General features: G+C 45.2%; 1 protein-coding gene across 2 annotated transcripts in view; it reads left to right on the top strand.

Annotated features, from left to right (window-relative positions):
* Positions 1-227: 227 nt before the first annotated feature.
* abcd1 (ATP-binding cassette, sub-family D (ALD), member 1) overlaps positions 228-17,722 on the top strand; it is a 23,003-nt gene continuing 5,508 nt past the window's right edge. Inside the window, exons 1-11 of one of the 2 annotated variants that reach the window (XM_078254131.1) lie at positions 228-311; positions 3,332-3,587; positions 4,093-4,199; positions 5,977-6,134; positions 7,472-7,659; positions 9,205-9,379; positions 10,602-10,792; positions 11,687-11,867; positions 14,377-14,519; positions 14,801-14,987; positions 15,061-15,155. In XM_078254131.1, coding sequence (XP_078110257.1) covers positions 3,459-3,587; positions 4,093-4,199; positions 5,977-6,134; positions 7,472-7,659; positions 9,205-9,379; positions 10,602-10,792; positions 11,687-11,867; positions 14,377-14,519; positions 14,801-14,987; positions 15,061-15,155 — 1,554 coding nt within the window. In that variant the 5' untranslated portion in view covers positions 228-311; positions 3,332-3,458. Of the gene's footprint in view, positions 312-1,585; positions 1,669-3,331; positions 3,588-4,092; positions 4,200-5,976; positions 6,135-7,471; positions 7,660-9,204; positions 9,380-10,601; positions 10,793-11,686; positions 11,868-14,376; positions 14,520-14,800; positions 14,988-15,060; positions 15,156-17,722 lie in introns of those variants that run through there. The other variant, XM_078254132.1, reaches the window with a different exon arrangement.

Here is a 17,722-nt window from a genome sequence, read left to right on the forward strand (position 1 = left end):
ATAAAAAACAAGAACAGATCGTCTCAGTTTCAAACTGTCAACAGAGTTCTGTGTGCTCGTGACCTTGGCTGAGCGTTCATGTCTGTTCTTTGCTTTCTGGGGACTGATACGGATGAGAGAGAGAGAGAGAGAGAGAGAGAGAGAGAGAGAGAGAGAGAGAGAGAGATATATATAAGAAACCTTTATTGTCATTATATCACAATGAATTCAACGAAATGGCGAGCGCCCCTCCCAGCGGTGGTTAAAAGACCTGAGAGGAGGGAAGTAGGGGTGTGTTTTCAGTATTGGGACGCGGCCCATCCTCCTCTCAGGTAAACAGAACTTTCTGCTGCCGTCCGTGACACATTAAACACTTAAAACGGGTTAAATAATGAACTAAAAGTAGATATATGGGGAGCGGAAATGTAACCCGGTTATTATATCCGCGCTGAGGGCAGATTTGGGATCTCACGAAGCAAATGAAAGCGTTAAACTTTGAACTCCTCTCATGTCCACATCACAGAAACAACTAAGTTCCTGTTCTGTTAGCGGTTAGCTTCAGTTAGCATCGCGTTGTAAGCTAGCTGCCACCAGGGTTATTAAACCCGGGTTAAACTTTTAGTTCGGTTTGGTATATCAGCTACAGGGGACTAACGCTACCGGTTACCGGGTTAGTCCGTCGTTATTTAGCTAACACATCCGTTTTAATGTAACACACACAGCTAACAGTGACGTCACATTAGCTCGGTGCAGTTAGCCAAACAGGGCTGTGTTTACAGTTAGAAGCTAAGTTAACGGTAACTAACGGTTAACGGCTACAAGTGATATAACGTTACAGCTGCGCCGACAGTTAGGCACCAAAAACGACAAGTTAAGTTTGGGGAAAGGTCGTGGTTTGGATTTAAACACTCCCAAAGTGTGTATGTAAATTATATTATTATTTAATGATATTATATATTATATTTAAACTAATATAACGGTAGATATCACCATGAAACTTCCCCAGTTGATTACTGGCATTAAGCCGCTCATTTGTTGTATTACAAATTTTCTAATTCAGGGGGAGCGTGCCTATGTTCCCACATTTCCTTTTTCGTAAATTTGTATCAGATTTTATCCCCCTAACCCCAAAAAATGTTATGGGAGGATAGGGCTTAAATGGAAGACCTCATTTTGAAAATGTCCCAGAAATGTGGGACCATAAGGCTGTGGGAACATAGGGCTCACATGTATGTATGTATGTGTGTGTATATGTATATGTGTACGTGTATGTGTGTGTGTGTTTGTATATATATATATATATATATATATATATATATACTATATACATATATATATATATACATATATATATATATATATATATATATATATATATATATATATATATATGTGTGTGTGTGTATATATATATGTACACACACACACATATATACACATACATACGTACGTATGTATGTATGTTTATATATATATATATGTGTGTGTGTGTGTGTGTACATATATACACACACACACACACACACACACACATATATATATACACACATACATACGTACGTACGTACGTATGTATGTATATTTATATATATATATTTAAAAAAAGAGAGACTTTGCGTAACTTCCGGCCGACCCTTCCCTTCCTGGACCGACTTCAACGCTGCTGGTTTTAAGGAGGAGATGCTACAGGTGAATAGGAACAATATTTAAACTAATATAACGGTAGATATCACCATGAAACTTCCCCAGTTGATTACTGGCATTAAGCCGCTCATTTGTTGTATTACAAGTTTTCTAAAATTGTGTGTGTATAAGTATGCAAGTGAGTCATTATCTTATTAAATATGTTTATTTGCAACTTTGGATTAAGCCAGGTTCAAAATTCTTGTTGCATTTTGTTGACAGATTGGAGTGAAATGTTTTTACAGAGTGGATTTTGGATATCTCTTTTATCACTCCATAAATCAGAACATACTAAAATATTAATTTTCTCCATGGTTTTTATGAATCAAATGTTGTATAAATCAGGCTGTGAATGATATTTGAGCAAAGAGCTGTGTTAAAAGCTTCAGAATATAGAGAGGAATGAAAGTAGAGTGTTTGGGGTGTGTAAGTGCTGCTGAAGAGGAGATTCCCGTCTCAAGAGTGTAAGAACAAAACCTTTTACAGTTAAAACTGAAGTTTTCAGTCCTCTCTAGTGGACTATTTACGGGGAGCGTGCCTGTGTTCCCACAGCCCAATGTTCCCACAGCCCCTATGGTCCCACAGTAGCCCAATGTTCCCACAGCCCCTATGGTCCCACAGTAGCCCAATGTTCCCACAGCCCCTATGGTCCCACAGTAGCCCAATGTTCCCACAGCCCCTATGGTCCCACAGTAGCCCAATGTTCCCACAGCCCCTATGGTCCCACAGTAGCCCAATGTTCCCACAGCCCCTATGTTCCCACAGCCCCTATGGTCCCACAGTAGCCCAATGTTCCCACAGCCCCTATGTTCCCACAGCCCCACAGCCCTATGTTCCCACAGTAGCCCTATGTTCCCACAGCCCAATGTTCCCACAGCCCCTATGTTCCCACAGTAGCCCTATGTTCCCACAGCCCAATGTTCCCACAGCCCTACGATCCCACATTTCCTTTTTCATAAATTTGTATCAGATTTTATCCCCCTAACCCCAAAAAATGTTATGGGAGGATAGGGCTTACATGGAAGGGAAATGTAGGAACACAAGACCTCATTTTGAAAGTGTCCCAGAAATGTGGGACCATAAGGCTGTGGGAACATAGGGCTCACATGTATGTATGTGTATATATGTGTATATATATATATATATATAGTATATATATATATATATATATATATATATATGTATGTGTATATATATGTGTGTGTGTATGTATATATATATATATATATGTATATATATATATATATATATATGTATATATATATACACACACACACAGTATATACTAGTTAATAACAGTACACTGCTGCTCTGTGTATTACAACACACTGGCCTTACTGTAGATCTCTAACAGATAAGATGAGATATGATTAACTTTATTAGTAGCTCAGGATATTTAAAGGTGCAGCAGAGAAATAAATAAGTGTAATAAAAAGTGAAAATAGTTTTGGTTTGTAAACTAGATTTAAAACTGTTACCATGTTGTATTCAGTGGTGCAGCTTCTTCTCTTTCTTCTGTTCCTCTGCTGTCTGCACGGCAGAGCTTCGCACGCACGCACACATATTCAGGTCAATATGGTAATACTGTATTGTGATAAGAACGTGTGATTTACACCCTTAATGTGTCGCTGAGGTTCTGCTGACAAGAGATCTTCCTCCGTCTCTGCAGGTGGACCATCACGGTCTGAGGGCAACATGCTGTTTCCGTGACGGCGAGGCTGCTACAGTTTGGACTCCTTCTGTGACGCGCCACGGTTGCCGTCCTCTGATTGGTCAGCTATTGCCTGCCTGTCAGCATGCAGCTGAGCTGTGCCGAGCTGCCGGCTCAGCTGAGTCGGAGCTCCAGACTAAGGAAGCTGACGGCCGCGCTGCTCGCCGCCTACGCTGTCAAAAAGCTGTCCCCGTACATCTGGAGGAGGATGCAGGTGTGAGACACACATATACACAGATACACACACACATATATATATATATATATATATATATATATATATATATATATGCACACGCACGCAACAATAGACAATATCCCACATCTGTGGGTCCCCGATACATTGACAGTTACAGTCCTCATTTGTTCTCCTGGTTAGTTACCAAGAAAATGTCTGCTGCTTTACCGCCTTGCACGGCAGTGTCTTAAGCATAGACTGTATAAAACACAGAACTAGGACTTGTTAGAAATACATGAATACATTTAGATTTAAAAAGCAATAATTGCATGAAAACCGGTTGTTGACGAGTCTCGAAGCTCGAGTCCGAGTCTCTTGAGACAGAGCAGAGTAGGGCTGCTGTCGGCTGCTGCTCCTGTGCGCGTTTACGCATTATTATCATTAGATACGTTGCATGTCTCACAGGAAAAAAAAATGTTTACGGCTGCTGGCGCCACTGCATACACACATTGAACTCTGGGTGTGTTTGTTTTGTTTTCAGAGGAGTGCAGCATTGAAACAGCTGGGTGGAGATAATCTTCCTGTGGGCGTGGTCAGCTCCTCCTCCAGCTCTGTGGACACCGGAGGGAAGAAGAAGAGAGGCGGCAGGTGTGTGTGTGTGTGTGTGTGTGTGTGTGTGTGTGTGTGTGTGTGTGTGTGTGTGTGTGTGTGTGTGTGTGTGTGTGTGTGTGTGTGTGTGTGTGTGTGTGTGTGTGTGTGTGTCCCTTAGCGCTGACCTCGAAAAGTCGACTACATTCGATCTAAGGAGACCGATTCACAGTTGAATCATCGCAGCGGCGGAAAATGTGGTTATAAAAACAAAGGATCATTCCATTCGATTAACCGGCTCCATCTAGCCTGGCTTAGCATAGATCCTGGAGGTAACCGGCTCCATCTAGCCTAGCTTAGCACAGATCCTGGAGGTAACCGGCTCCATCTAGCCTAGCTTAGCACAGATCCTGGAGGTAACCGGCTCCATCTAGCATAGCTTAGCACATATCCTGGAGGTAACCGGCTCCATCTAGCCTAGCTTAGCACAGGTCCTGGAGGTAACCGGCTCCATCTAGCCTAGCTTAGCACAGATCCTGGAGGTAACCGGCTCCATCTAGCCTAGCATAGCACAGATCCTGGAGGTAACCGGCTCCATCTAGCCTAGCTTAGCACAGATCCTGGAGGTAACCGGCTCCATCTAGCCTAGCTTAGCACAGATCCTGGAGGTAACCGGCTCCATCTAGCCTAGCTTAGCACAGATCCTGGAGGTAACCGGCTCCATCTAGCCTACTGCTCCCAATAAGTGACAAAATAACTCCAACATGTTCCTATTTACATGTTGTTATTTGTATAATCACAGCGTGTACAAATAACAAGGTCACATGACACACAGCCATCTTCTAACCGTATATAAACTGGGAACTATATTCTCAGAAAGGCGAAGCACTGCTACTTCTGCTACTTGGGCAAGTGTGCCTGTGCTAAGCTAGGCTAGATGGAGCCGGTTACCTCCAGGATCTGTGCTAAGCTAGGCTAGATGGAGCCGGTTACCTCCAGGATCTGTGCTAAGCTAGGCTAGATGGAGCCGGTTACCTCCAGGATCTGTGCTAAGCTAGGCTAGATGGAGCCGGTTACCTCCAGGATCTGTGCTAAGCTAGGCTAGATGGAGCCAGTTACCTCCAGGATCTGAGCAAAGCTAGGCTAGATGGAGCCAGTTACCTCCAGGATCTGTGCTAAGCTAGGCTAGATGGAGCCGGTTACCTCCAGGATCTGTGCTAAGCTAGGCTAGCGGTGGGAGATGAGAAGGGTATGTATGGACTTATCTAACTCTGGGGGTTACGGGGAATAAGACAACGTCCCAATAAGTCGGCGTGTTCCTTTTTAAAAAGTCTTAAATTCGCAAAAGTATTGTCTTAATGTTCCTGCGTCCATGTAACGCCACCTCTAATGCTCGTTGGGAATGTGTGTTTTGTTATTTATTGTGTTTTCTTTCGATTCTTTCGCTCCTCCAAATGTAATTTGCTGTATATGTACAGACCATTATTCACACCGTGTCGCTTTTATTCATTTTCAATCATTTTATTTACTTTGCAAGTACTGTTGTAACTCTGCATTTCGTTGTACTTTTATGTCATGATGAAGGTCTTACATTTCATTCATAAAGGTCTTAAAAAGTCTTAAATTTGACTTGTTGAAACCTGCAGAAACCCGGCTATACGGGGGTGCTGAATGCCTGATTTTAAAAGGAATCGCGTGGTTTGTCCCAGGCCGTAAACATCTGGCCTCCATGTTAGCGGATGGGACACGGGTCAGATTAAAACATCAGACGTAGAAGTAGAGATGGTTTCTGTCATTTTAGGTGTGTTCGCTGACGTGGGTCTGTCTGTGTCTTCAGGTCTCCATCAGTGAACAAGGAGTTCATCCTCAGACTGTCTCGTCTGTTGAAGCTCTTGTTTCCACGGTTACTGTGTCCAGAGATAGGCCTGCTCGCTCTGCACTCGGTCACCTTGATCTGCAGGACCTTCCTGTCCATCTACGTCGCTGCTTTGGACGGTCCGTGTCTGTCTGTCTCTCTGTCTGCCTGCCTGTCTGTCTGAGACTCTGTCTGTCTCTCTGTCTGCCTGTCTATCTCTCTGTCTGTCTCTCTGTCTGTCTCTGTCTGTCTCTCTGTCTGTCTCTGTCTGTCTGTCTGTCTCTGTCTGTCTGTCTGTCTCTGTCTGTCTGTCTGTCTGTCTGTCTGTCTAGTTGATAGTGTTTAAGGCTACATCTACACTACTACATTTTAATTTTTAAGCTGCGTTTTGGGACAAAACGATCTCCGTCCACACAGAACTATTCTGCGTCAATATTAAAGGTCTCTTTACGGTCGCCGTTCCCGACCTGTCTCGCGACAATGTAATGTCAAAATGATGTGCCAGAGGTCGCGCACCACTCCATTTCTTTTTTCAGCAGCGCACGACAAAGCGAAAACAGGAAGCACGGACCAGTTTGAGGGCAAGCTCTCACGGCCGAAAGGACCAATGTCCACCGTGGTGAAATGAAGTCTAGCGTCACACACGGCCATAAGCACGATGGCATATGAGAAGTCTCTTTCCATTCAGCCCCTTGAGGAAATGGTACGAAGTCAGCTCTCAACCCCCGCCAGATTCTGGTCAGTTCTGCCGTCGTTTACCTTTTTCTTCTCCTTCTAGTCTGGAGAAATATCAACGTCGGTAGCCTTTGCACATTAGCGCCACCTCTGTTCAGGAGAAGACTGCAACTAGTGTCACGACCACCAGCGCGGGTATAAACGGTTACGGCGCTCCCATGACGTCACACTGTCGCAGCGACAGGTCAGGAATGGCCAGTATACTGAACGTTTAACACGTCTGACAACACATCGCATGACCATTCACACACACTGGGCATGTGCGTGTCAGTGTAAACAGGAAGCAGATAGTCTGACGTTACTCTGCGGTTGAAAATCATGGCTGTAGAAGTTAAAAATATAGAAAATACTTTGGAGAAAGAACAACAACGGTGGAAAGTAAGAGCAGGGATTCATTATCTTGGAGCGAGGCCGAGGTGGAACTGTTACTGAAAGGTCTGTAAGCTTCCTAACCGATAAGACGGACTGACGCGCGTCGGCGTTTCCAAAAATGTCTCCGTTTGTGTTCGTCCAGACTACAAAGCAACCCCGGAGTTTTCAAACCTAAACAGGGGCAGCAGTGTTTCCAAATGTCTCCGTTTCAGGGGCTCTGAAATGCCGGAGTAGTGAGGACGTGAGGCTTTCTCAACCAAGCTCGGTGTGTCTGGACCTTTTTTAGTTGCTGTTTATTTGCGACAGGTGTTATGCATTTATATACTGTATGAAAGAACATTATTGATAATCAATACTGTTGATCTGTCAGGTGTGATAGTGAAGTGTATCGTTCAGAAGGATCCTCAGGCCTTCATGCTGCAGCTGTCTAAATGGCTTCTCGTCGCCGTCCCTGCAACCTTCATCAACAGCACCATCCGATTCCTGGAAGGTCAGCTCGCCCTCAGCTTCAGGAGCCGATTGGTCGACCACGCCTACCAGCTGTACTTCACCAACCAGGTGACAAACACACACTAGGGATAGGTGTTTTCTTTTGGCAGTTTGCAGGTTATCTGTATCGCCGTTTTATTTGCCTGATAAACGTTAAAGTTAATTCATTTAAAAGTGTGCCCGGATAGCTCAGTTGGTAGAGCGGGCGCACATATATAGAGGTTTAATCCTCGACGCAGTGGGCCCGGGCTCGACTCTGACCTGCGACCCTTTGCTGCATGTCATTCCCCCCCTCTCTCCTTTCATGTCTTCAGCTGACCTATCCAAATACTGCCGAAAATGCCCGAAAAACGTGTGCGCTGCTTTGGCTCAGCCACAGCTCTGTGTCTGTCCCTCTGCTTTGGTTTCACTCACCACTGAGTCTCACTTAAAGCTCTAGTGCGTGACTTTTTGATATTAATTAACGTCCGTTACATTAAACGCGTTGCCAAAATGAGTTGCTACAAAGCTAATTAAGACCATCAGCTCCACACAACTCTCTCTGTGTTTCTCAGAATGACTATGTTCAGGAGATTGAGGCGTCCGGGGACTGGAAGATAACGAGCTCTTCTGAAGAGTCCATCATGTTTTTTTTTTATCCTCCGTGTCCTCCTTGGCTACTAGCAACTGTGTGGAGGGGGGTGGGGGTGGTGTGTGATCTCTGAAGGCTTGTATCATGTTGACGCGCCGACCGTGTTGCTGTCATTACTTAGAATTCCTCACGGGGGCGACAGAAACTACGCACTGTAGCTTTAATGCCCCGCCCACAACACTACCTGACTCTCTGTCACTGGGGATTATGCTGAAAGTTTCTCATTTATTACATAATTGCTTAAAGCATTTAAACAAAGTTTGGTGTTGGAGTTTCTAACATTCCAACATCTTAATTAAAAGATTTTCATTTTCACTGTTCCAAATATCGCTTATCGGTATCATTTACCACTAATAATCTGTATTGGTCTTGAAAAACCAGTATTGGCCAGTCTCTAACACACACACACACACACACACACACACACACACACACACACACACACACACACACACACACACACACACACACACACACACACAGAGACAACCTGAGACACACTACCCTGTCAGGTGTACACCACTTTTTCTTAAAACAAGCTTGATGTCATACAGACTTCTAGCTTCTACAGGACAACAAAGCTGCACTATGAGTTCCTGCATGACGTCACTTCTGTTGACGTTCAAAGTAAATTCAAAACAAAGAGCAAGCTCGCCCCTCCCCACCATGTTTCCATAACTGTCATGACTAACTGACTGTCACTAACCCCCACCCCCTCCCCCAACCATCTTGTCAGTGATTGGCTGGAGTGGTTTGTTGTATTTTGGTGCCTATCCCGTGCCTCTAGTGTTTGTTTGACGTTTCTGACCCCCGTGTTGTCTCCTGAGACCGGGGCTGTCTCACGGTGTGTTCAGGGGGCAGGCAGCTAGCGGATCAAGGAGAGATGCTGAAACCATGCAGGAACTCGTAGTGCACCTTTAACGCCCTGCGCTCGTTATACGTTCCTGAACTCCCCATGCTCATTTTGTCCTCTGTCTCTGCAGACGTACTACCGCGTCAGTAACATGGACGGCCGTCTGTCCAATCCGGATCAGTCTCTCACCGAGGACATCGTCATGTTTTCGGCCTCAGTCGCTCATCTCTACTCCAACCTGACCAAACCCATCCTGGACGTGGTGGTGACCTGCTACACGCTGCTGCGCACCGCCGAGTCCAAAGGTACACCCGGCTCGCCTGTGATCCAAGTTTCAGCACCTGCATAGACAGACAGACTGACTGATAGAGACTGACTGATAGAGACTGACTGATACTTACTTACTGTCTTACTTACTTACTTACTTACTTACTTACTTACTTATTATTTATTTACTGACTTACTTAATGTAGGGTTAGTACTACAAGCACTGTTGCCAGTTTTCCAAGCCAAACACAAACCAAATGTCATGGCAGAAAACGGATCAATCTGGAAACACTGACTTCTTCGGCAGCCTGCCGTTCAAACAAACGCAGTGTTTGCTTCATTCATCACCGGCCAAATTGGCTAGTAAGTTTACAATGTCACCCACAAAAGTTCATTTTTACCCACATTTGGGGGGTTGGCGGGTGTCTATTTAAAGCCCTGCTTGCGTTACATAAACAGATATTAAAGTGTTCTCAGTTCTGCTGCTTTCAGTATTCTGCTAAAATATAACAAACTGCTTGTTGGATTTAAAGCAAACGAAAGGAAATCATTTCCAACTTTCTTTTATTGAACAAATTGAACATTGAATTGAAAAGGCAGCACTAAAAAAAGTGACCGTTACATTAAACTGTTAAAGTGCAGTTTTCTGCTGGTATTTCCTTTTCAAGTAAAACAAAAAGTCTTTGAGTGTCTTTCTCGATATGTCGCAGCCTTTGTGATGTGTTAATTGCGCGAGTTGATATCACGATAGTCTCACATTGCTAAGCCTTCCTCCACAGCGCTGCGGAGGAGGGTCTGGCTAGTCCACACAGCATTCTGGGATGGGAGAAAAAGGTGCTCTGGTTTATTGGCATTTCTTTAAACCAATCACGATCGTCGTGGGCGGAGCTAAGCTCCGGACGGAGCCACGGTGCCTCTGCTAAATAGCCTCAGGAAGGAACTTGTTTTGGTGGAACATGTGTACGTTCAAAAGTTGTTTTAGTCGTGCAACAGAAACCTCAGATTGGACAGATAGTCTAGCTAGCTGTCTGGATTTACCCTGCAGAGATCTGAGGAGCAGTTAACCATAGTCCTCACAAATCAGGAGGTTAGAACCCCAACACAGAGACAGAGGAAGGGGACGGACATCCGGCGGAATTTCTGGCGGCACCTGAACAATACCGGAAATGAAACGGCGTCGATATAGACTAATATCGCAATGGCGATACAAAACGATAAATTGTACAGCACTAGTGATGACTGTCCTCTTCCTCCCTGCAGGAGCGAACACCACGTGGCCGTCTGTCATCGCCGGCCTGGTGGTGGCGCTCACCGCCAAAGTCCTGCGCTCCTGCTCGCCTCGATTTGGGAAGCTGGTGGCGGAGGAGGCGAAGAGGAAAGGAGACCTGAGACACATGCACTCCCGCATCATCGCCAACTCCGAGGAGATCGCCTTCTACGGTGGACACAAGGTGAGCGCCCTCTAGTGTACAAATACAGGTAGCTTTAATAATATACTGTATATTATACAGTTTTATCAGGATGTCCAGTGTTGCTGATGTTGACTTTAGGTGTGTTTTAGTCTGGATCAACAGAAGTACATTTCCAGGATAATTGCCTGACATCACCTCCCCTTCCTCTCTCTGTGTGACGCCGTTCTCAAACTCTGTTCGCTTCGGGAAACAACAACAAACTTCGAGCTAGCGAGATAAAAATCTAGTTTTTAAGGAGATTTTGATGGTGAAACAAGTCAGACCTGCTCGGTTCTTTCAGGGAATGATTGTAAAGATGTATAAAGAATAAGTTTAGGGCATTTCCTCTCTAACTGGGAGGTTTTGGGACTGATTGGTGGGATTGCTGTGGACGAAGTCCACACAGAGATACACTGGTAAGAGATAATGAGGTTTAACCATGTATCAGCTCATTTAAATATCTCACGTTACTGTGTTGTGTCAACAATTAACTTCATTTAATATTGTATATATACTTTCCCAGAATGCATCTGTGGTGTAGCCAGACCTTACTTCACAGCGCTGTGGCGATAGAGCTGGCTTGGCTCTGTCTATGTGTTTGATTCGTAGGTGGAGATGGCCCTGTATCTGACGTTAATGTTGAGTTTGGGTGTGTTTGATTCGTAGGTGGAGATGGCCCTGTATCTGACGTTAATGTTGAGTTTGGGTGTGTTTGATTCGTAGGTGGAGATGGCCCTGTAGCTGGTGTTAATGTTGAGTTTGGGTGTGTTTGATTTGTAGGTGGAGATGGCCCTGTAGCTGGTGTTAATGTTGAGTTTGGGTGTGTTTGATTCGTAGGTGGAGATGGCCCTGTATCTGACGTTAATGTTGAGTTTGGGTGTGTTTGATTCGTAGGTGGAAATGGCCCAGCTGCAGAGCAGCTACATGTCTCTGTCCTCTCAGATCCACCAGATCCTGCTGAAGCGTCTCTGGTACGTCATGCTGGAACAGTTCCTCATGAAGTACGTATGGAGCGCCTCTGGCCTGGTGATGGTCGCTGTGCCTATCATCACCGCCACAGGATACTCCAAACACGGTAAAACACGCCAACATTATACCACACTAGGGCTGCACCATATGAGGAAAATGTGACATATGCACAGTCTTGTATAAGTACTTGAAAGCCATACTTGATTAAAAGTACAAGTATGTTACCAGAGTAAAAGTCTTAAAGTGCCCATATTATGAAAAAATCACTTTTTCTGGGATTTGGGGAGTTATTTTGTGTCTCTGGTGCTTCCACACGCATACAAAAAGAGTGAGATACGGTTTCTGAATGTGTCCTGCCTTCAGTCTCCGGGTGAGCTGGTCAACATCTGCACGGCTTTCTACGTCACTAGCCGAGAGGAGGGGGCTAGGGGGCTAACCGTTAGCATGCTAGCTCGTTCTCAATGGCAAAACACTGCTACAACACACACTAGTTCACCATAATCTACAAAATAAATTGTATAGAACTACTTCCATGTCCCTGTTCTGCAGGTATTCCACGCAGAGTTGGAAGTGGTCCCTCGTTTAGAAGAAGTCTCCCAGCTAAACCTGCCTTGTACTACTGAAGTTGGAGAAACAGCTAGCTAGCTCATGTAGTCCTTACCTAGCTACTGAGCGTGTAGTCCTTACCTAGCTACTGAGCGTGTAGTCCTTACCTAGCTACTGAGCACGTGGTCCTTACCTAGCTACTGAGCACGTGGTCCTTACCTAGCTACTGAGCACGTGGTCCTTACCTAGCTACTGAGCACGTGGTCCTTACCTAGCTACTGAGCGTGTAGTCCTTACCTAGCTACTGAGCACGTGGTCCTTACCTAGCTACTGAGCACGTGGTCCTTACCTAGCTACTGAGCACGTAGTCCTTACCTAGCTACTGAGCGTGTAGTCCTTACCTAGCTACTGAGCGTGTAGTCCTTACCTAGCTACTGAGCATGTAGTCCTTACCTAGCTACTGAGCATGTAGTCCTTACCTAGCTACTGAGCGCGTAGTCCTTACCTAGCTACTGAGCATGTAGTCCTTACCTAGCTACTGAGCATGTAGTCTTACCTAGCTACTGAGCGTGTAGTCCTTACCTAGCTACTGAGCATGTGCGACTGCCAACAAAGATGTTACAGCAGTGAGAGGTCTCACTCTGTAGCTAAAACAGAGACCTGAACACAGGGTGAAAAGAGGAGCTGCAGCAATGAGCAGTACAACAAAAATATGGTGTTTTCTGATAATTACACCATGTAAACCTATTCTGATATAACCTCTAAATATAATTATGAAGCTGAAAATGAGCATAATATGGCCACTTTAAAGTATCTGATATTTACTGTACTGAAGTATCAAAAGTAATGTTCTGATATTAAATGTACTTAACTATTAGAAGTAAAAGTAAAGAAAAGTGTGATGTCAACAAAGACAGAAACGGTAACGAGTAACGGAAACGCTGAGAGGGAAATGTAGAGTAAAAGTATACATTTTATTTAGGAAACGTAGCGGAGTAAAAGTGAAAGTTTCCAAAAATATAAATAACGAAGTAACGTACAGACACGTGAAAATTCTACTAAAGTACAGTAACTAAGTATTTGTAATCGGGATGCACCGAATCCAGATCTTTGAGGTTCTGCCGAGTCCTCGTCCCGTCCTCAGTCCATGAACACAGTCAACACATTAATGAAGTAAACAGTGACTGTCCTTCCTTTGCCGTACCTGAAGTTGCTGCATTCTGGCTGCTGTCTGTAGATTCCTTCATGCTCAGCTCGTATTCTTCCAGATGTTTCATACCAGATGTTGTAACAGCGGTGATGTTGTGTATTGTTTAGGGTCCTCGCCACCACCAGACTAATCAGCATTGCAGATTGAACATGTAGCTGGACTTGAATGGCCTTCTTTTGACTGAAAGTACTGCCAAACAACACTTGTTCTGCTCACCAGTTCCATTTCCACTTCCTCTCAGCCTGCTGCATTGAAGCTCCACCTACGTAAACACCTTCCTGTAATCAACGGCGCCGTCATCACGTCGACCAGCGTAGCGCGGAGTGCGAGCGTAGGGTTCAGCAGAAACCCAACCCCGTCAACAAGCCCAATATTCAGCCCAATCAGAAGCTGAATCCTGGATTCGGTGCATCCCTGGTTTGTAATTCGTTACATTACAACACTGGATATGCGTTAATGTTGTTGAATGTCGCGACAACGATATTACTTCAGATAAATAAACAGATATTAAAGTGTTCTCAGTTCTGCAGCTTTCAGTATTCTGCTAAAATATAACAAACTGCTACTTGAAAGTATTTCCAACTTTCTTTAATTGAACAATTTGAACATTTAATTAAATATTAATATAAATATTAAAGGCACCACTTAAAAATAAAGTGACAGTTACATACTGATAGTCTTTCAACTAACAAAAAAACATCTCTGCTTGTCTTATATGTCGCAGTCTTTCGCAATGTGTTTAATGCGCCAGTTGATATCGCGATGGCGATAAAAACCGATATATTGTACAGCCCTAAAACACACACACACTTATAAATGAAGGTGTATTTCCTGGTTGACCTTTGACCCATGATGTCAGACTCTGAGGAGGTGAAGCAGGCAGCTCTGGACATGAAGGAGGAGGAGCTGGTGAGCGAGCGATCGCAGGCCTTCACTACGGCCAGAAACCTCCTCAACTCTGCAGCCGACGCCGTGGAGAGGATCATGAGCTCATACAAGGAGGTACCCATCATCCTCCTCCTCCTCTTCCTGCTCCTTCCTGCTCTTTTTTTACTTCTCTCTGTTCCTTTTTCCTCTTCTTCCTTCACTACTCGTCTTTCACCTCCCTCCTCTGCTCTTCGGCAGGCCCGACACTCCTTTTAGTTCCCGAAGGCCACACGCTCATTTTATTTACTGAAGGATCCTGAAGGCCACACACTCATTTTAGTTACTGAAGTGTGTGTGTGTGTGTGTGTGTGTGTGTGTGTGTGTGTGTGTGTGTGTGTGTGTGTGTGTGTCTACAGGTGACTGAGCTGGCAGGTTACACATCTCGGGTCTCTGAGATGTTTGATGTGTTTGAGGATGTGAATGCGGGCGTGTACCATCGCTCTGCAGACAGAGAGGAGGCGGCAGCAGCAGCAGGAGGAGGAGGAGGAGGAGGAGCTGTGGTCCAGCACGGCCAGAGAGTCTGTGGTCGTCTGGAGATGAGAGGTAGGAGCTCAGTCACCTCAGCCTGTCAGCATATTTAGTAAGGATGAACTGAACCTGTAGTCGTGGGTTGCAGGTCAGGTGATCAGTGTGGAGAAGGGGATTCGCTGTGAGAACCTGCCAATCATCACACCGACCGGAGACGTGGTGGTTTCTAGCCTCAACATCCAGGTAACACACACACACACACACACACACACACACACACACACACACACACACACACACACACACTTCTACCCACACACACACACACACTTCTACCCACACACACACACACACACTTCTACCCACACACTCCACATACACACACACACTCACACACACTCTCTCTCTCTCTCTCTCTCTCTCTCTCTCTCTCTCTCTCTCACACACACACTCTTCTCACCACTCACTCACTCTCACACACACACACACACACACACACACACACTTCTACCCCCACTCCACACACCTCTCTACACACACACTCACTCACACTCACACACACACTTCTCTACACACACACACACACACACACACACACACCACACACACACACACACACACACACACACACTCACTCACTCTCACACACACACACACACACACACACACACACTTCTACCCCCACTCCACACACTTCTCTACACACACACACACACACACACACACACTCCACACACTCCACAAACCCACTCCACACACACTTTTCTACACACACACACTCACTCACTCACTCACTCACTCTCATACACACACACACACACACACACTCCACAAACCCACTTCATACACACTCACTCACTCACACACACACACACACACACACACCTCTACACACTCACACACACTCCACACACACACACACACTTCTCTGCACACACACACACACACACACACACACACACACACACACACACGCATACACACATACACACACACACTCCACACACACACACACCCTCATTCACTCACTCACACACACACTTCTCTATACACACACACACACACACACACACACACACACACACACACATACATACATACACACACACACACACTCCACACACTCCACAAACCCACTCCACACACACTCACTCACTCACTCTCATACACACTCACTCACTCACACACACACACACACACACACACACACACACACTACACACACACACTCTACACACACACACACACACACACACACATACACACACACACACACACATACATACACATACACACACACATACACACACACACTCCACACACACACACACCCTCATTCACTCACTCACACACACACTTCTCTATACACACACACACACACACAGACACACATAGAACTTTTTGACTTTTACTGTAGCAGAGTATTAGTACTTTTACTGTATTAAAGTATCTGAGTACTTACGTGTTTAGGAAGTTGTTTTTTTTTATACATAACAAACAAATATGAAACAACGATGGCAACAATAACGGTTTTCAGGATTCTGGCCACATAGGATGGCGATGATGTCACTGAGTACAGAGCATGCTCAGTGCGGTCGCCCCTCTCTGCCCTCCTTCATCTCCTTTAATCTCTCATTCTTTCCACCAGTTTTACATCTCTGACTGAGGTCAAAGGTCAGAGCCTGCAGCTCATTAGCATTTTCTGAAGCTGTGTGTGTGTGTGTGTGTGTGTGTGCGTGTGTGTGTGCGCACAGACACACAATAGAGGCATTCTAGAAAGTGACATTTTGGTGGCACAGACTTAAACAGAGAGGATGAGAGGGGAGATGGAAACATTGATGGACACAGAAACTCCTCTCTGTCTTCTGATTCTCGACCTTTGACCTCTCTGCTCTGACAGACGCTCTGTGATTGGTCCATTCTCTCAGACTGTGTGGTTGTGAGGAAGAGTTCAGGTTCTGCAGTCGCGTCAGTTTACAGCGTTTTAAATGCTGTTTGTTACTCATTGACTTTTGGAACGATGTTGCATTCATTAACGTTATAGAACAGTAAAACTGTTCAACAAATCAACCGTAAAAACACTTTGAACTGTGAGATTTACCTAAACATACTTTGTCCGTTTGAACTTTTTCAAATTCCCCTTCAGAACACGAGACAAATAAGAGTTTACTTGCAATATGTAATGTGCAAAATAATCGTTTAACACTAGGAGCCCTACCTTACACCCGGCCGCCGCAAATCCTGACCCAAGTGTCTTTGCTAGTTTAAGACCGACGCAGTTGTCAGTTTCCCGTCCAGCGCCCACGTCGTTTAAATAGCAAATGCACCTGGGCGTGTTGGTCTTACAGGGAGGTGTGTTCAGGTGCATTCTGGGCGTGTTGGTCTTACAGGGAGGTGTGTTCAGGTGCATTCTGGGCGTGCTGGTCTTACAGGGAGGTGTGTTCAGGTGCATTCTGGGCGTGCTGGTCTTACAGGGAGGTGTGTTCAGGTGCATTCTGGGCGTGCTGGTCTTACAGGGAGGTGTGTTCAGGTGCATTCTGGGCGTGCTGGTCTTACAGGGAGGTGTGTTCAGGTGCATTCTGGGCGTGCTGGTCTTACAGGGAGGTGTGTTCAGGTGCATTCTGGGCGTGCTGTGCCGTATTGCTATCTTGAGGCAGCGGGAAGTGATGGCACCATTGACCATCAAAAACCTGGTCTAAAGTCAATAACGCAGCATTTCATTGTTATTTTAACAGAGCATTAGTAAAATGCTCCTAGACTAAATGTCCCCTCAGTCCCCAGCAGGAGGAATGTGTCTGTGTTTGACACTT

The sequence above is a fragment of the Sander vitreus genome, chromosome 7 (assembly GCF_031162955.1).
Source record: "Sander vitreus isolate 19-12246 chromosome 7, sanVit1, whole genome shotgun sequence".
In the NCBI taxonomy this organism is placed as follows: domain Eukaryota; kingdom Metazoa; phylum Chordata; class Actinopteri; order Perciformes; family Percidae; genus Sander; species Sander vitreus.